This window comes from Bombyx mori, chromosome 11 (genome assembly GCF_030269925.1).
Source record: "Bombyx mori chromosome 11, ASM3026992v2".
Classification (NCBI taxonomy): domain Eukaryota; kingdom Metazoa; phylum Arthropoda; class Insecta; order Lepidoptera; family Bombycidae; genus Bombyx; species Bombyx mori.
Genome location: NC_085117.1, coordinates 5,224,849 through 5,245,194, shown reverse-complemented (window position 1 = coordinate 5,245,194; position 20,346 = coordinate 5,224,849). Strand labels below are relative to the sequence as shown.

Genomic DNA, 20,346 nt, shown 5'->3' with positions numbered 1-20,346 from the left:
TGTGTCAATACTTTCTTCTGGTCGTTGTTTCCTTGTTGCTAACATATGTCTAGCAAAAATCAGATTTTTTTGGTTTTACATACAGTTTTTGCAGTATTGTGATCGCTTCTTCGTAGTTCGTAGCTTCGCTTATATATGTGTAGATATTTGGTGATATATGGTTTACCAAAAGTTGAAACTTTATACTGTCCCATTTTTCTGGCGGACGAACCGACTGTGCATCTGTTTCTGGAGCGGTCGGCTTCTGCGCGAAAATGAAGTTTTCGAAAGTTTTACGCCAATGTATCCAAGCTCTCGTACTAGAGCTATCTGACGGGTCGATATCAAACCTTTCAGGGCGGAGATATCTATCCATTTTTTATATATTTAGCTTATTAAATTGAAATAAGATAAAACCTTTACTGAATATAAGGTTTTAATAAGCTAAAATTAACTGTAAAATTTGCTTTGATTACATTAGATACATTGACAAATAACGAATAAAACAGATTGACAATGACGTCAACTTATGGCTGATAATTTCAACTAAGAAGTTTACATCAGTAATGTTAAGTGAAATGATATCAATGTAATGGATTATTATTTATCAGTAAAATGGCATGGTAGTTTTATGTGTATTAAGCGGTTAATGAGAAATAAATTTTCGTACACATACACTGATATAAAACTAACGTAATAAAATAATTCACGTATGTAAGTCTTTTCGTATTCCCACTAAAAACCCGAATCATAAAGCATTTATCTTTTAAATATTAAATAATTACGTATTTTGTGATGCAACAATCAAATTGTTCATCCTATTACGTATATAATATGAATTCCCTCTATATATTATATCCCCCTATATATATAAATTGCCTCTATATAAATTCACCAAAAATACAGTGGGAAAATTATAGGTAGGTAATAAGCCGCATAAAATACTCAAGACTTGTCCTAAAAGTATAGATACCAGGTCATTCAGTAAAAAAAAACAATCAATTTATCCAATTGACATAACAGAATTTGTCAAAACTGAGAGCTGTCTTCGTTTGTTGTCATTTGACCGGATCGTTCTAGTTTATACATATAGGCGGCATGTTTAATTTTGCAGAATAAAACTTAAACGAAATAATAAAAACAAAAAAATTACAAAAACTGTGAAAAATATCTTAGTCTTAAATAAAGTGTAATGAAAATGACAATTCCTCTAAGATATAACGTAGTGATAGTGATATAAGTGAATAAAAAATTGGGACCTTGAAAATTTATAACCTTGAACGGCGCTGTAAAAAATAGTATATCTTTGGTCATAATTAATTTTTCTAGACGGTAAGTAATTAATGTAACAATGTGTCAATCACCCGTGGATCATAGATGTTTTGGTTTTCTAATAATGGTTCCTTCATTAGTTACAATTATGTGACATAATCTCATTCTCAATTATGCAAAATAGAAAATAATACAAATTATAATGATTTTCTGAAAACTAGAAGCTATATATTGCTTTGACATCAATCTGCGACGTCTGCTGCTATTGGCCTCGGAATTATATCCTGTAAACATAAAATTATAAAATATTCAATAATTATGAAAATTGGCTTTTTAGGCAGGGCGTCTGATATCCCATAGTGATAAGTCGTTAAGAGAGCCCATTAATCGTAAATACTACCATCCGTTTTGTAATAAGTACCACACCAGAAATTGCTAAGAATCTTTCAATATATTTTTCTAGAACCAAAGCTTGCTAAGTATCCATTTTACTTAACTATTCCAATAAATGCTTACTTTGGTCAATCAAAAACTTACTGTATAAATCTATTTATTATTTTGTTTCAGAATAGGTATCGGACGAAATGTTGAAAACGTCGAAAATTTACCAATTAAAAAAACTTTTATACATTACAAATGTTAATTTGAAAATAAGTAAAAAGGTGCATCTGCTAATGAAGTACAATGCTCATGGGTGCACCGCATGCAGAAACGCATGCTCAAGAAGGTACAATGTGAGAGTTCATTCAACACAGAGCGACCACCACAGACAAAAAGTTGTGATAGAAACTAGTCAACCAAAGATAGTCATAGACAAACTGAGTGAGGTGCTGCCAGATTCACAAAGAAAACAAATATGGAAAGACAAAGTATTGCCGTATGTGAGGTTAGCTAGATGGGATCGACCTATAGGTAAACTTAAACTACATTTCATTTGTGATTGGATAATATTTAAAGTTTTTTTGTTTTTAATAGGTAGATGACTTAATGGATCTGGTATTCAGTTATTACTGGAACCCAAAGAATAACTGCAGTAACCCCAGTCAGAAGGTTGAAGACTCAATTGTCTGAAGATAATGTCGATGCCGTTCTTATGGATGTTGATATAACATTAATTCAATGCATATAAGTGGCTCAGATCTAGAAATGATAACTGACTGCCATTGCTGAAGTCCTGGAGTAAAATGTCAGTATAATATTAAATTTGCAAAATTTTTCTTTCCAGGAGTGTATCTCCTCTACTGGCCTTGTACATGGTCCATTGCCTTGGCTTCGATTCCTGGTGTACCCATACAAACTACGCTGCAGACGGCCGCGCTATTCCTCGTAGGAGCCGGCTTAATGAGAGGGGCTGGATGCACAATCAATGACATGTGGGATCGAGATATAGACAAACAGGTTAGAATGAGCTCACGTCTCTAGCACCTGTAGACATTAATAACGTAAATGAGGACATCTGTCTTGATAGATGAGTTCTAAATCTGACTTCTATAGTACAACGGCTACCCCTCCCATCGAACCGGAATGCAAACAGGCAGGGCTGTGGTACCTTAGTGTGGGCTTATAAGAGGTTCTATCACCATAATAAGTTTTCTAAGTATTCGTCCCTGTTTTTAATGAGTTTTTATGTGACCTGAACAATTCCGTATTTGCCTTCAGGTAGCAAGAACAAAAGACAGACCCTTAGTGTCTGGTGCTGTCTCACAGACCGGTGCTATGATATTTTTGGCCGCTCAGCTCTCATTAGCTTTGGGTGTACTGCTGCAGTTGAACTGTTACAGCGTAGCACTCGGAGCCAGCAGCATGCGTGAGTTTATTTCAAACTTTCTAATAACATATAGGGTGTTATTTTTATTGGGACGGGGTTCCTTATGGGAGGCTGCGGTCAACGTTCTCGTCGAACCCGTCGCTTGCGACGAAGGGCTCGACGAGTACATTAACCCTCCGACACAACCCACTGAGTTTCTTGCCGGATCTTCTCAGTGGGTCGCGTTTCCGATTCGGTTTTAGATTCTGCGAAGCACGGCTCTTGCTAGGGTTCGTGTTAGCAACGTCGTCAGGTTTGAGCCCCGTGAGCTCGCCTACTAGTTAAGGTTCCGCTGATATAGCCTCTCAAGGCTATCAGATTAGGTAGGAAAAAAAATATGACAGGCTTGGAGGAGATAGGAATTTTGCTGTGGAAATGAACTGAACAAAATGTGGGACTAAAACCCTAAGAAAAACATATAATGGAAATGCTATAGTTGTGTACACAAGTGAATAGTGTGTGGCACCTTCCTCTTTCTCCCTCTTTATTTCTGTTCTTTCATCCTTTCTCTTTCTGATCCCACTCTGCCTCCCCAATGCATAGTTTATCTATATATCAATATGTGAAGCAAAAACTTTGTATCCCTTTTTACGAAAATTGCGCGGACGGAGGAGTATGAAATTTTCCACACTGATTGAGAATATAGAGAAGAAGTGCACAATGCTAATATTTTTTTTAAATAATGCATAAAAGATCTATTAAATCAATAAAGAAAACATTACACACACTACATACCATGTATTTGACGCACACACGCATGCATACTATTTATTGTCAAACTTTTGTTCTTGACGTCTGTGGTCAAATTGAGAATAGATTAAATATTGGTTGTTTTTATTAATATTTTTTTATAGTCTAGCCTTTGCGAAATTTGTGATTATGGAAGTATAAAATACAATTATAATAGTGTACAAACTTAGAATTCCAATTAATTATAGTCGAATTTCGACTACTGCGGGACCTCTAGTACTCATGAATCCATTTACAAGCAACACGCATGCGCATACAATTAAAATTCTTCTCAAGTAAAAAGTACACTCAATAATATTTAAATACTACATGACATTAAATAAAATTATGACAATTTGAATTTGAAGCTGATGAAGATACTCCAACCCTTAAACGTATCACACTTCACAAAATAATGCATGAGCTGCAATGATTATATTATACCATTAATATATTAATGACTTTTATTTTGATTTTTAAACTTTTAAGGTGTATTTTTTTCATTCATTAAACTTAATCTTTAAATATATAATTTGTTTGAATTTTAACGTTACTGTGAATACACCTTTACTCTGCAGTTGTACTGAAGACTCACTGGATTCTTAACGCAAATGAACTATAAGCACGCGGTGTATACTCACATTATGAATTCATGTTTTATGATTATGATTTCATGTTTGATTTATTTTATTTTACGCTCTCTGTTTTTTTCCTAAAATAATAAATTTCCTATTAAGTACTGAAATAAAAACCAATCAGGAAAATTAAATAGTAAAAATCAAGAAAATGATGAATATTTATGATTGAAAATAAATTTATAATGATTAGGAATATTCTAAAAATGTTTGAACAATAATAATTTACTTCTTTTCTTACAATATTAAGAAAACAACATTTAATGCCTTAGCTCTTCCACAAATTACTCTTTTACACAGTATTATTGAATTAAGTAAAACCGAACTCCCCTTTTTTCTCAATGGCAGAGAGTTCAGTCAATCTATATATAAGAAAATTCTTTTTTTTTTTAAAGAAACGTTTGATATCAAATTTTATTAAAAAGGTTTGTCTTTACATTTATTTATTTATTTTTTTCCTACATTTTTCCGCAATGGTTAAATAATCATAATAAGATGTACTCCAACGGCTTCGAGTTGTGGATGACATTATATTAAATGTCTTCAATTACAGCAGAAAATTTAATTATGAAGGTCTAAGTTTAAAATTTACCATCTTTTTAGATGCTTTGCATCTCCAGTTGTGTTTTTTTTTATTTATTTTTTATTGCTTAGATGGGCGGACGAGTTCACAGCCCACCTGGTGTTAAGTGGTTACTGGCCATTTACGTTGTAGTTGTCTAAGGGCCCCAGCCACCACTTAACATCAGGTGGGCTGTAAGCTCGTCTACCCATCTAAGCAATAAAAAAAGGAGCTTCGTTTCCGCCTGGTGTCTCATGACGCCGCTTCTCTTTAATTTTGTAAATTATTCAGTGCTAGTGGTGACGTATCCGTTGGCGAAGCGTTTCACGGCTTACCCTCAAGTGTTCCTGGGGGCCACGTTCAACTGGGGCGCGCTGCTGGGCTACAGTGCGGTGCAAGGCTCCCTGGACGCGGCCGTGTGCCTCCCGCTGTACGTCGCCGCCCTCGGCTGGACCGTCCACTACGACACCATATACGCTCACCAAGTAAGTACAGCCTCTGTGGTCTGGTGAGCACGACGCCCGGCGTGTACCGGTTCCCTAAATGCAAAATGTCTTAAATAAGATAAAGAAGCCTTTATTAACAATCTTAATTAGATAGTAACTTACAGTGCTCTGAAACTGTGATACTTTAAGACAATTTTTTTTGTATGGAAACTAGCGACATCTTGTAGTGGATACCCCTAAACGGATATGTTGTTAAAGTTAAGGCATTTAATTATTTTATAAACACAGAAAACAAAACACAGAAAATAAAAAAATTATAAATCATACAAGTCTTCATTTGTTATAGGCAAATTGATTAAATTTTATAGTAAGCGGCACGTAAGTTGGCAAGGTTTTGGTGTAGTGGGGGTAATGTCGCGCATAGTGCACATTGCTACAAAAAAATTGTTACTTTTATTGCCCGCATATAATTTAATTTTATTTAATTTTTTATTTGTCATAATTTATTTTTAAGCCTGTGTGCTTAGAAGAAAGTTAAAGAAAAGAGAGGAATTCGTGAAGTGTATTAGGCGTTATAAATAAAATATAATTAAAAATTAAGAAGTTTATTTGAAAAAATATACTTAATATTAAAAATTATGTGTCGCCGTCGTCACTATCATTTTCTAATAGTGCTACCCCTTGGATTAAATTTATGGTAGCACCTGAGCTGGTGGAAGGAGTTGGCTCCTCATCCTCGACATAACGAAGAGTCGCTGTCGTCACTGGCGTAAATAATAAAACGCTCAGTGACTGAATCGACTATATGGTAATTGGTATTTGGTCCTGGCATTGCAAACAAAGTTAAAACAATAACACTCGTAAAAAAACTAAATTTAAAACAATAATAACAACTCGTAACAAAGACTCAATATAAACAAAGGGTACCTACAACTTTAGTAGACGCATGTGTAATAGGAAGCGAACGGAACGTGGACGCGGTGCGGGAGGGGAGGGTCGAATGACTCACCAATCGCGCGCTCGGAACGGTGCTACGTCTTTCCCCGCGTCCCGCTTGACAACCAAAGAGACCTAAAAAACGACTTCTGCGCATCTAACGACTCTTGCCAAGTTACGTGCCGGGGACTATATCAATTTGTGGTTTCTGAAAATTTACAAAATCCTTCATTAAAAATAAAATATCGGATAGGTAATATGTGACTGCTATCTACAGGAGCAATGAGAAACTAATTGAAGCGAGGCCATCTAGTGGCCGACGCCCGTAAACATTTTTGTTGAGTGCTTGAGTTGCTTATCTATAACTAATTTATGTGTATTATCTATGTGGACTCTTTGACGGGAACGCGAGGAGTGAAGTTATGTGATTTTTTTTATTTTGTCTATTTAGTGTTTCTTCTTCTATGCACACATATGGACTTCTTGTTGTTGTTGTCTTAAATTAATATATAGATAATCCTCCAACAACGAAGAAGAAAATTAGTCTGTTGTTTTTTTTTTCAGGATAAAAAGGACGATGCCCGTATAGGGATCAAGTCGACTGCGCTGACGTTCGGGCGGCACACGCGGGCGGCGCTGGGTGCGGTGCTGGCTGCGAGCGGGGTCAGCTTCGCCGCCGCCGGGGCCGCCGCGGGGCTGGGCCCGCTGTACCACGCCGCCGTGCTGGCATACGTTGCCGCCGCCGCGCGACAGGTGCGGTCTCCTCGCAGCGCGGACCGGACCTCATGTCTCAAGAAGGGCTCTGTTATCAACACCAATGGTCGCGCAGTAGTCGATTTTTTTTTTGCTTATTCGTGTGGACGATCTCACGGCCCACCTGATGTTAAGTGGTTACCGGAGCCCACAGACATGTACAACGTAAATGCCGCCACCCACCTTGAGATATGAGTTCTAAGGTCTCAGTATAGTTGCAATTATTATGGTTCTATTGTCAAAGACAATTAAACTTGTTTAATCATAGATTTCGCTAAAGCCACACTATAGAGAAATAATATTAAAGACAAACAATATTAATCTATTCTCAATTTGACTACAGACTTAAAACAATAAACAAAAGAGTGTGCTATTTAGTTCTTGTGTTAAATACATGGTAGTGTGTGTAATGTATTTTTTATTATTGATTTAATGTATTATTAATGCATAATTTAAAAAAAAAATATTTTAACATTCTGCATTCCTTCTCTACATTCTCTATAAGTGTGGGAACTTATTAATATATAGGTTTATTTCCAGATTTACACGCTCAAAACGGATGACGCGAAGGATTGCGCTGATAAGTTTAAATCTAATTCGTCCTTTGGTTTCCTGATACTGTTAGGAATATTGGGCGGGGGATGCGCTCCATACGTCGATAGTCTCAAAAAAGACAATAATAATTACGATGTTAACGCGGCAAAGAGTTGCTTCTTTTGATCGCGGAGGGCGACTTGAGGTCTGCTGCGGTCCGCGGACCGACTGTGCTAACGTCGACTAGAGACTAGAGCTAGATTAGAAGTCGTTTCGTCAAATAAATAAATCTGTGCGATTGTCGCCGGTAACTGTTTAAGCAACAGTCGGGCGTCGAAGTGGGAATTCATTTGTTTGAATTAATAAGCAGCCCGTCTCTTTTGTTCGCGTTGCGCGTTCGTAGTGCGCAAAAGAGATAGACGAATAGGTTTTGGATTTTTCTTTTCAGTGGAAGTTTGATGGTTTGTTGATTTGGGGATCCAACCATGGGTGCTGGTAGCAGCTTCGATATCATTAGTACATATTGCAGCGAGATTGCTGTGAAATTGTTATCGTTCAAATAAATAAAATATCTTGCCATCTCTATTCGTTTCTATGTCCGTTCGAGCGGCGCTGGTGGCGAACATTAATGTATTGTATTTTTAATTTATACTTTTTAATTGGCAATTTTTACGGTTTTCATGAACCGTAAACACGATTTAAACTAGTTTTAAGCTTGGAATTTGCGTTTATTATTATTATTATTATATTTGTCTGTGGTCCGGAGCCAATATCACTACATAGTATAAAACAAAGTCGCTTTCTCTGTCCCTATATGTGTCTGTCCCTATGTATGCTTAAATCTTTAAAACTACGCAACGGATTTTGATGCGGTTTTTTTAAATAGATAGAGTGATTGAAGAGGAAGGTTTATATGTGTAATAACATCCATTAAATAGAGGAGAAATTAATAATAAATTACCGTTTCCGAAGCGAAGCGAGGGCGGGTCGCTAGTAGTCAATATAAGGACTTTTTCGCGGGAACGCGAGGACTGATATGATTTGGTTTATTTTGTCTAATTAGTGTTTCTTCAGGTTTAAATGTGTAATAACGGTGATTTATTAACTTTTTAGTATCTGTGAAGGTCCACTATTGTGGGAATATGAAACAGAGCCGCTGAACGTAACTTCTCGGGATCCTCCAAAAACTCCACTGAAAAAGTCTCAGTAAATGACCACCATTTTTTTTGGACAAGTTTCGCCCCGCGGTGTTACCCGTGGAACGACAATAGCCGCGGGTAACATCGCGCGACTCAGCTATCAATAATGAAATTTAATGCTTCCGAAGCGAAGCGAGGGCGGGTCGCTAGTACAAATAAAACGGACCTTTAATTACAAAGATAAATGTCGCGTATTAAGCGAAATGTCGCTTAAACCAAATAGCCTTTCACCCTTCGTTATGTATTTTAATTTTAAAAATCGTTATTCAAGGTGCTGTGTGGACTAGTCTTAACAATTTTAAGACGGTTGTAGGAATAAAAAAAATTACTCTTTTATTGTGAATTTAATGCGCCATTTAATTTAAAATTAATTTAATGTTCCTCGCATAGTTTTGAATTATAATAGGCAAAAAAAAAAAACTTATGAGCATGCATTTAATGTTGTTTTTTTATTATTAGAATATATGTACAAAAATGTATTAGATAGAATTCTTCGTAGCATAAAATGGCGTGCAAAAGATAGGTATGTAGGTTTAGTCTTTAAATTAATGTGATAAATGTTTGTTTTTTTTTTACCAAATAATTAATCGATTTTAATTTATAAGACGGCGAAAATACCGTAGTATATTAGTTTTACGATTAAGTAGTGTTTTATAATTAATTATTGCAATGTTTTTCCAAAGAGAAATCGGTTGGTGCAGGAGTACAGTTATTATTTGAAAAAATCCACGACTCAGTCGTTTGGTTTTTAGTTGACTGCGTTCTATATGAATAAAGTAGGAGTGCTGTGGTCCGCGGTCCTAATGCATCCACCACTCGATAATTTTTCGGGACTTTGAGTTCCGCGAAGTACAATGTAGCTGTTTTGACACTGTCATCGTTTTCGCGGTTTTTTATTGTGCCACAGATTATATCGTTACGGGTCCGTAGGATCTACACGTGTGTAACCTTTTTGGTAGTATTTGTCACGTAATATAGTTTGAATAAAAAAAATATATATATTATATTTATTTTCGTTATCATTTTATGAGAACGTTGCAATTTTTTTGTAGCATATCGCAGACATGGACCAGTTTGTCAAATAATTCAGAAGCCATATGTACGTCACTAATAGATAATTTAATTTTGTTGCAGACATTAAAAGGTAACAATATTAATAAGGGTTGTGTTAAAATATTTTTTTCTTCATAAAAGTGGCACACCGTAATCGTGATATTTATCGTCTTAAAGGTCGACTGTCCATCGGATTGTTTAAAGATAAAGAGACGCATTACATAATCGATCTATATTGGATCATAGCGCAAATATGAACCGTTAAATAAATATAATCCAATAATACTTATTACAGGATCATAATGAAATTCATTGTGATAGAATCGCAATTAATATATGGCTTCGTATGAGCCGACGTCACTTGTGGTGAAGTTGCGAGCAGAATTGTTTTTAGAAGTGATAGCTTCTAGTGATAGTTTCTTTTGCCGCGTTGAGTATTTTTTGTTCGGGGAAATCTTATTGGTTTGCGTCACCGACGCGTAATAGCAAGTATATCTGTAGCTATACCGGTGACGTATTGTGCAAAATTCATGCTGTGTATAATCTTTACAAGTAAAATTGAATGGATTTAGTAAAAAAATATTGTATATTAATTGTTATTACAATCAAATTGTATATTTAATCATGATTCTTGTACAGCACGTAATAGGTATATTTGAATAATAATAAAAGCCATATAAATATGTGTATAATAGTTGTGAAAACCAGATTGATTAAACCTAAACCGCATTACTGCTTACTTAATATACCACCAGTAATAACGCATATGAAATTTTTTTTGTCCGTTTTTATTTTAATGCACGATGTTATTCCTTTATCCACCCATCTAAGCAATAAAAAAAAAAAGTAAATCGAGCACATTAAAATTTGTGAAGTACGTATTTCATTAGAACGATTTGTAGCTGCCTGCGGGATTCGAACACCGGGCGTCTTATCCATTAGGCCGTGACGACTTCAAATCGTTTGTTTGGTAATTTTGGTAAAATAAATTATCGTTTCTTCGTTCTTTGTTCAGTTTTTTAATGTTTATTGTCGTGAATGCTATTGGGAGGTTGATTTGTTGTGTGTTGAATAAAGATTCTTGCCTTAAATGTGTTTTATTTGATACACAAATATGTGATACATAAAGATGTATGCGTTTGCCATAGGGTAGCGAGCGGGTCATACGGGCAGTTGACCGGGCCGTATAATCTCTATAAATGTCGGAGACGGTCATTACTTTAGTACCTAGCTAAACGAAACGCAGCACGATTCCCGAGAGATGGCAGCACGATTGCGGTATCGTCGGAACTCTGTTTACTTCGTGCTGCGACAGAGCCTAGCCGATGGAGGCGCGTAGACGCCATCACACTCACCAACCAGCCTTCTTGAAGAGCGGTGTCTCCGTTCTAACAACTGTCATTCGTTTTCGTTTGCTAACGTCAAGAGAAGTTTTCTAAATTGTTCTAAGACAACAAACGTGGTTGGTTTACTCAATATTTCTCTTAGCTCGATCACTGTCTGACGATGGTGTTATGTACTGTGGCTTCTTCGACATATATATAATTCAACTGTACGTGTGTATGTCACTGAACTCCTAAACAGCTGGGCCGATTTGGATGATTTGTTTATATGCGTTTGGGTGGCGCCCTGGATGGTTTAGATTCACCAATCAGCCTGGTAGAGGGCCCTGCAGTAGGTATCTAGGTTATTTATTTATAATACAAGTAAACCAGTGTCGCCAACTGTTTGAAAACTTTCCCCCTAAAGCAATTTCAAAAACCACTAAATTCAAAACAAAACTCCCCAACGACGGACCAAGTATTTATTCATTACAATATAAGTAAAGAAATAAATAAAAATATTTAGATTTTTTTTTTATTTCTGTTGATGTACGTAGAAATTTTTAAAAAATACAAATAAAATTTTATCCCTAAAAATATCCCCAAAAAATTTCACCCCCTAAAAAAATCCCTGTATAGATTTTTTCCCCCTAAATTTGGGGGGAAAACCCCGGAGTTGGCATCACTGAACTAAACGGTTGGATAGACTTGAATGAGTTTTTGTGTATATGTTACCGGAAATGTATGAAATCAAGGAATTGTATACAAATCCTAGGAAATGTGTACAATTCCGATACTATTTAGGAAATGTATAAAATATTGTTTGAAAAACTATTTAATGTATAGATATCCTAGGAAATGTATAAATTTCCTCGGAATTGTATATAATTCCAATATCGTATTAGGAAATGTATAAAGTAAATGCTTTCTGTAATAAAACACGTTGTTAATAATATTTTTTTATTATAACACTATTGAGATAATCGGGTAACAGTCATACCGTAAAATAATAATAATATATTCATATTATCTTACTAATTAAAACTTCTAAAATCAACTATCTATTAACTTTTAACGTATCACAAAATCAACTTATATTTATTCTTATAAAATCAAATTTTCATTTGGCAAGTAATCAGTCTGATAATTAAGTAATTATAAATGTCAAAGTATAAAAGTAAATCTTTATATTATAATACTTTGTCAGTCCATATAGCTATTTATTTTTGCAGGGTAAGCTCGAATGGCATTTGGAAGTACATAATACTTTATTTTTAAAACACAGACATCTTGATGTAGCACAGTTTTTCTTGCAAAGGCACTTCTTAAATCCCTGGCCGGTTCCAGTGGATTGCAAGTTGGCAACTGACCGTAGTGCAAGACTCGTCCCGCTGTCCCCGCGTACCCACCAATATCTTAAATGTTTTACATTTCCGATTGCTATTTAGGAAATGTATAGATTTCCTAGGAAATGTGTAATGTGTAAGTATAATATAATTTATTTCACACATTTCCGTGCGATTTTAGGAATTACATACATTTCCTAGGAATTGTATACAATGACGGATTACATACATTTCCGGTAACATATACATTCATTGATTCTGTTCATTTATTTTGTGTAAGCAGGGCAACGTCTGTCGGATCTACTAGTAGTATGTATAAGGCTGCGTCCCCAGTAGGCAAACTGTTAGCAGCCGAATGAGTTTTTTTTTTATTGCTTAGATGGGTGGACGAGCTCGACACCACCACTCGTACTAAAATAGTAAAGTGAAAATTCAGTCGGCCTAAATAAGCGGCTTAACGCACGAAAATTGGTCTGAGCTTGCAGCTAACACAAATATTAGTTCGCCACAAATTTGTGGCTCACTCAGTCGGCTGCTAACAGTTTGCCTACTGTGGACACATCCTAAATATTAATTATACATATAAATATAAATATTACAATATTAAATATGCAATCGATCTTTCTCGACTTCTTCTTGGACTGACTGCCGGTGCAAGAGTTAGCGGCCATTCCGATAGAGGCACCCGTCACGTGCGGACGTGCTCATCGTCCACTCGATCGCCCGGTCTTTGTTCGCCCGGCTTTTGTTAGCCCGGCCATTGTTCGCGCGGCCTGTGTTTGTGGTACATCTGCCGACTAAGTGCTCTTTCTGGAAGTTTTTATTTGTTTTGTTTCCTTTTGTTGTTTCTGTGTTCGTGGTACATCTGCCGACAAAGTGGTTTCCTGCAAGTATTTATTTGTTTTGTTTCTTTTCGTAATTTCTGTTTTGTTGTGCTTTTTCTTTGTCCTGTAGTAATCGCGCCGCATTGCCACCTGTGTTCAATAGAACCGCTCAGGTCCGAGAAGTTGGGGCCTCGCCGCAAGGCGAGTGTTTTCAAGACCCGGGGCCGCCCCACCTGGGTACTCAGCGACCATGGACGCTGTATTCGCGGAATTCCTCCGACTTCGCCACCCACAGCTCGCCTCGGAGTTTTTGGCCTTCAAGGCCAATCACACTGCGAGCCCTCTCGAGGACTCCGCCGCGCTCGCTGCTCCTGCGTCGCCTGTACCTGCGTGCAGAGCTTCTGCATTGAGCACCGCAGCCTCTGTCGTGCCTGCCGCTCCCGTGTCGCCTATACTGGCGAGAAAAGCTGCTGCGTCGTCCGCCGTGACCATCGTTTCAGCTGAGCGATCATCCGCGGCCTCCGTCGCGCCCTCTAAAACACCTACACTTGCTCGTAGGTCGCCTGCACCCGCCTCCTCGTGCTCCGACTCTGACTCGGACATGGAGGTCGACCTCGCCCCCGCCTCATCGACGGATGGATTCACCCTGGTACAGAAGGGTAAGAAGCGTGCCGCGGAGTCTCGAGCTCCCGCGGCCGCTAAAATTAGCAAAGCCGTGAACGCGTCGCGCCCCCGCCCTCAGACTCCCGCTGCGCCCCCAGCCCGTGCCACTCCGTCGCCGCGTCCGGTGGCACAAAATAAAACCCAGACCCCTCCCCCGGTTATCCTTCAGGAGAAGGCAGCTTGGGATCGAGTCTGCCTGGCCCTTAAGGCCAAAAATATAAATTTCACGAATGCCCGTAACCTCGCGAACGGCATTCAAATTAAGGTTCAAACACCCGACGACCATAGGGCCCTCTCTTCTTACCTCCGTAAGGAGCGTATAAGTTTCCATACGTATACGCTCCAGGAGGAGCGCGAACTCCGCGTTGTAATACGCGGAATCCCTAAAGAGTTAGATGTAGAGCTCGTAAAAGCCGACCTGTTAGAACAAGGCCTACCAGTGAATTCTGTGCACCGTATGCACACCGGTCGCGGTAGGGAGCCATATAATATGGTTCTAGTCGCTCTCCAGCCTACCCCCGAGGGTAAGAAAATCTTTAACACACAGACCGTCTGTAGGCTCTCTGGTATCGCTGTCGAAGCCCCCCATAAAAAAGGCACTCCTAGCCAGTGCCATAACTGTCAATTGTACGGGCACTCTTCCCGTAACTGTCACGCGCGCCCCCGATGTGTTAAGTGTTTGGGCGATCACGCCACGGCCCTCTGCGCTCGCGACCAAAAAACCGCGACGGAACCGCCTAGCTGCGTCCTGTGTCGAACACAGGGTCACCCCGCGAATTACCGTGGTTGCCCCCGAGCCCCTAAAATAAATCGCCGCGTCGCCCGCCAAAACCGCCTCCGAGCTTCCGGCCCAGACATCAAAGCCTCGGCACCCTCTGCGTCGCAGGCTAAGCCAGCGTTCGTTCCGGCGGCGGTGCCCAGTGTCTCGGCCTGGGCAAAACCGCTGCCGTACACGGACACGGCTACAACTCCCTCCTCCGCGATTCGTCCCGCCCCCGCGACTCGTCCCTCTCCCGCGACTTGCCCTCCGACCGCGTCCGACAATCTCGCTTTAGCGATCGACTTCTTTCAGTCGATCAACTTTGAGCGCGTTAACGCTTTGGGCGACGCCATTCGCGCTGCCTCCACTGCACAACACTTTATCGCCGTTGTGCAGGAATACGCCGACGTATACGCGTCATTAAATACGTACGTCCTCCCCTCACTCCGCCGGTAATCAATGGCGTATATAAGTAGAATAAAGCCCCTATCCGTAACGATAGGATTTTTTAACGCTTACGGTCTCGCAAATCAACGTGATCAGGTTTCTGACTTTTTGCGTGACCACCAAATTGATATCTTTTTAGTGCAGGAGACCCTACTTAAGCCCGCGCGCCGTGACCCTAAAATCGCGAACTATAACATGGTCAGGAAGGACAGGCTCTCTGCCCGTGGTGGTGGTACCGTCATTTACTATAGAAGAGCCCTGCATTGCGTCCCGCTCGATCCTCCCGCGCTCGCTAATATCGAAGCATCAGTGTGCCGAATCTCACTGACGGGACACGCGCCGATCGTTATCGCGTCCGTTTATCTTCCACCGGATAAGATCGTTCTAAGCAGTGATATCGAGGCGCTGCTCGGTATGGGGAGCTCTGTCATTCTGGCGGGCGACCTAAATTGTAAACACATCAGGTGGAACTCACACACCACAACCCCGAATGGCAGGCGGCTTGACGCGTTAGTCGATGATCTCGCCTTCGATATCGTCGCTCCGCTAACCCCGACTCACTACCCGCTAAATATCGCGCATCGCCCGGATATACTCGACATAGCGTTATTAAAAAACGTAACTCTGCGCTTATACTCGATCGAAGTAGTTTCAGAGTTAGATTCAGACCACCGTCCCGTCGTTATGAAGCTCGGTCGCGCTCCCGATTCCGTTCCCGTCACGAGGACTGTGATGGATTGGCACACGCTGGGCATCAGCCTGGCTGAATCTGATCCACCATCGCTCCCGTTTAACCCGGACTCTATCCCGTCTCCTCAGGATACCGCTGAAGCCATAGACATCTTAACGTCACACATCACCTCGACATTAGATAGGTCATCGAAACAAGTTGTAGCGGAGGACTTCCTTCACCGCTTCAAATTGTCCGACGATATTAGGGAACTCCTTAGAGCTAAGAACGCCTCGATACGCGCCTACGACAGGTATCCTACCGCGGAAAATCGTATTCGAATGCGTGCCCTACAACGCGACGTAAAGTCTCGCATCGCCGAAGTCCGAGATGCCAGATGGTCTGATTTCTTAGAAGGACTCGCGCCCTCCCAAAGGTCTTACTACCGCTTAGCTCGTACTCTCAAATCGGATACGGTAGTAACTATGCCCCCCCTCGTAGGCCCCTCAGGCCGACTCGCGGCGTTCGATGATGACGAAAAAGCAGAGCTGCTGGCCGATACATTGCAAACCCAGTGCACGCCCAGCACTCAATCCGTGGACCCTGTTCATGTAGAATTAGTAGACAGTGAGGTAGAACGTAGAGCCTCCTTGCCACCCTCTGATGCGTTACCACCCGTCACCCCGATGGAAGTTAAAGACTTGATCAAAGACCTACGTCCTCGCAAGGCTCCCGGTTCCGACGGTATATCCAACCGCGTTATTAAACTTCTACCCGTCCAACTCATCGTGATGTTGGCATCTATTTTCAATGCCGCTATGGCGAACTGTATCTTTCCCGCGGTGTGGAAAGAAGCGGACGTTATCGGCATACATAAACCCGGTAAACCAAAAAATCATCCGACGAGCTACCGCCCGATTAGCCTCCTCATGTCTCTAGGCAAACTGTATGAGCGTCTGCTCTACAAACGCCTCAGAGACTTCGTCTCATCCAAGGGCATTCTTATCGATGAACAATTCGGATTCCGTACAAATCACTCATGCGTTCAACAGGTGCACCGCCTCACGGAGCACATTCTTGTGGGGCTTAATCGACCAAAACCGTTATACACGGGAGCTCTCTTCTTCGACGTCGCAAAAGCGTTCGACAAAGTCTGGCACAATGGTTTGATTTTCAAACTATTCAACATGGGCGTGCCGGATAGTCTCGTGCTCATCATACGGGACTTCTTGTCGAACCGCTCTTTTCGATATCGAGTCGAGGGAACCCGCTCTTCCCCACGACCTCTCACAGCTGGAGTCCCGCAAGGCTCTGTCCTCTCACCCCTCCTATTTAGCTTATTCGTCAACGATATTCCCCGGTCGCCGCCGACCCATTTAGCTTTATTCGCCGACGACACGACTGTTTACTATTCTAGTAGAAATAAGTCCCTAATCGCGAAGAAGCTTCAGAGCGCAGCCCTAGCCCTAGGACAGTGGTTCCGAAAATGGCGCATAGACATCAACCCAGCGAAAAGTACTGCGGTGCTATTTCAGAGGGGAAGCTCCACACGGATTTCCTCCCGGATTAGGAGGAGGAATCTCACACCCCCGATTACTCTCTTTAGACAACCCATACCCTGGGCCAGGAAGGTCAAGTACCTGGGCGTTACCCTGGATGCATCGATGACATTCCGCCCGCATATAAAATCAGTCCGTGACCGTGCCGCGTTTATTCTCGGTAGACTCTACCCCATGATCTGTAAGCGGAGTAAAATGTCCCTTCGGAACAAGGTGACACTTTACAAAACTTGCATAAGGCCCGTCATGACTTACGCGAGTGTGGTGTTCGCTCACGTGGCCCGCACACACATAGACACCCTCCAATCCCTACAATCCCGCTTTTGCAGGTTAGCTGTCGGGGCTCCGTGGTTCGTGAGGAACGTTGACCTACACGACGACCTGGGCCTCGAATCAATTCGGAAATACATGAAGTCAGCGTCGGAACGATACTTCGATAAGGCTATGCGTCATGATAATCGCCTTATCGTTGCCGCCGCTGACTACTCCCCGAATCCTGATCATGCAGGAGCCAGTCACCGTCGACGCCCTAGACACGTCCTTACGGATCCATCAGATCCAATAACCTTTGCATTAGATGCCTTCAGCTCTAATACTAGGGGCAGGCTTAGGGACCCCGGTAACCGTACTCGTCGAACTCGACAAAGAGGTCGACGTGCAACCTAACCCATGCATCAGCCCGCTGAGTTTCTCGCCGGATCTTCTCAGCGGGTCGCGATTCCGATCCGGTAGTAGATTCATTCGCGAAACAATTGCTCTTGAGTTGTTAGGTCTCCTTCGGAGGCGCTCGGGCAGTTGTTAGCAAATCCCACCCCTCTTGGCTGAGCCTTTGCTCGCCCACCTGTCCTGGTGAAACTGGAAAGGCCTTCGGGCCACCAGTAAACTTTCAAAAGTTAGCGGCCGTCACTTTTGTGCCGAGGATCATGGGTAGATTCGTATCCACATAGGGCATACATTCGTGTGGTGTGTGCTTAGTGCGAGTTTTTTAACGTTCTCGATAGTGTAAAAGTTAACTGAAATTTGTATGCAGTTGGAACAGCGCCCCTAGCGGCAAACGAAGGCAAACGTTCCAACAACATAATAGTGATTACCCTCGCCTATGGCCGTCATCAATGCCAGGGGGTACAGCGAAGCCGTTGCCTACTGTTAAGCACTCTCCACAAGCCTCGTTTGGAGAAGGAAATGTCATAGCGCTCGGGAAACCCCGTGGAGGGGGGTTGGAAACCCCGTGGAGGGGGGTTCATTCCAAAGTCCGATAGTATGTTGCAAAAAAGATCTCTGGAAACGCACTGTGGATGAACGCAGTGGCTCCAGGTAGTGTATGAACTCTACTCCGGTGGCGGGCGGTGCGATGGTGTAAACGAGATGATGGTATCATCTCAAACAGTTTCTCAGAGCACTCCATTCAGAGCCACCAATACCTGAAGTGATGACCACGAAAACTCTGTCAAAATCGAGTGAAAAGAAGGGTTCGATGAACGAACTAACACACTCCACAAACAACCCCACCAAGTTTTTGGACGTTCGGACCATCGATAATATATCGATGGTTCGGACAATTAAAAAAGCATTTTATCTGTTTCATTCATTTTTATTTCCACTATTTAAATTAACCGCACACGTAACTGTTTATTTGTTTTATTACTAAATTATTTTAAAACATTACAAATTTATTAATCGCTGGTCAGTTAAAAGTTGTTAGAAAATGGCGGCGTTTTATCAGCTGTTAGTATAAATATTTGCCGTTTCGCCCATAAAGCCCTGATAAATGTTTTCCATAATCCCAACGATTCGAATGAGAAAGTAAAGTAATTGTGATTAGTTAAAAAAAAAGTTTAATAATGAATTCTGTGGACTTTAATCTTATATATTTATATGTTTTCGCGAATCCAAGAATGATTTCTTTTTTTTTGTGGTAAAGCAAATGAATAGGTTGTAATTATGTGTTAATTGCAGGTTTAGAAAATTATGTTAGAACAATTGATTTGTTTGATGTTTAGTTGTTCGGTTTCATGGTTCACGCTTCTTCACTGCGTTTTTCCTGTTGGCAATTTCAAAATATATAGATTAGTATAATATATAGGTTTTACGAATCATATGCTTAACTGTAACTGTTTTGACGCAAAGCGTTCCATAGTTTATTGTCATTATAACGAAATTTTAGAGATGTAGTTTTTTTATTGCTTTGATGGGTGGACGAGCTCACAGCCCACCTGATGTTAAGTGGTTACTGGAGCCCATAGATATCTACAACGTAAATTCGTCACCCACCTTGAGATATGAGTTCTAAGGTCTCGGTATAGTTACAACGGTTGCCCCGCCCTTCAAACCGACACGCATACTGCTTCATGGCAGAAATACGTAGGGCGGTGGTACCTACCCGCGCAGACTCACAAGAAGTCCTACCACCAGAAATCACGCAAATTATAATTTTGTAGGGGGCAATTTAATTTTCTTATATGAAAAATGATATGATATGATATGAAATGAAATGTAATGTAATGAGATCAGATGATATGAGATGAAATATAATCTCAGTGAAATGGTGGTCATTTACTGAGACTTTTTCAGTGGACTGTTTTGGAGGATCGTGAGAAGTTACGTTCAGCGGCTCTGTTTCATTTTCCCACATTTGTGCATTTTCACAGATACTAAACAGTCAATAAACCACCGTTATTACACATTTAAACCTGAAGAAACACTAAATAGACAAAATAAACTAAATCACACAACTTCACTCCTCGCGTTTCCACCAAAAAGTCCTAGTAACTATCTAACACCAGGTGGATCGTGAGCTCGTACATTTGTCTTAAAAAATGTCCGGAGTCCATGGGCATCAGTGACTGCGCC

General features: G+C 40.7%; 2 protein-coding genes across 6 annotated transcripts in view; one reads left to right on the top strand and one right to left on the bottom strand.

The window, feature by feature from the left end:
* Positions 1 to 1,012: 1,012 nt before the first annotated feature.
* On the top strand, positions 1,013 to 10,996 carry LOC101740579 (4-hydroxybenzoate polyprenyltransferase, mitochondrial). 4 transcript variants are annotated; one of them, XM_038013945.2, is made up of 7 exons: positions 1,013 to 1,311; positions 1,819 to 2,163; positions 2,477 to 2,649; positions 2,911 to 3,058; positions 5,276 to 5,469; positions 6,931 to 7,119; positions 7,660 to 10,996. In XM_038013945.2, exons 2-7 carry the CDS (start codon positions 1,836 to 1,838, stop codon positions 7,837 to 7,839), a joined length of 1,212 nt encoding a protein of 403 aa, XP_037869873.1. In that variant the 5' UTR covers positions 1,013 to 1,311; positions 1,819 to 1,835; the 3' UTR covers positions 7,840 to 10,996. The 4 variants fall into 4 exon arrangements, with proteins under 4 accessions (XP_037869873.1, XP_062527011.1, XP_062527012.1 ...); XM_038013946.2 differs by having other exon boundaries at positions 1,020 to 1,311; positions 1,824 to 2,163; XM_062671027.1 differs by lacking the exon at positions 7,660 to 10,996 and having other exon boundaries at positions 6,931 to 7,496.
* An 8,070-nt stretch (positions 10,997 to 19,066) lies between these two features.
* The window catches only part of LOC101740721 (uncharacterized), a 40,538-nt gene continuing 39,258 nt past the window's right edge, over positions 19,067 to 20,346 (bottom strand). The window contains exon 34 of one of the 2 annotated variants that reach the window (XM_038013949.2): positions 19,067 to 19,537. In XM_038013949.2, coding sequence (XP_037869877.1) covers positions 19,524 to 19,537 — 14 coding nt within the window. In that variant the 3' untranslated portion in view covers positions 19,067 to 19,523. The remainder of the gene's footprint in view (positions 19,538 to 20,346) is intronic. The other variant, XM_062671026.1, reaches the window with a different exon arrangement.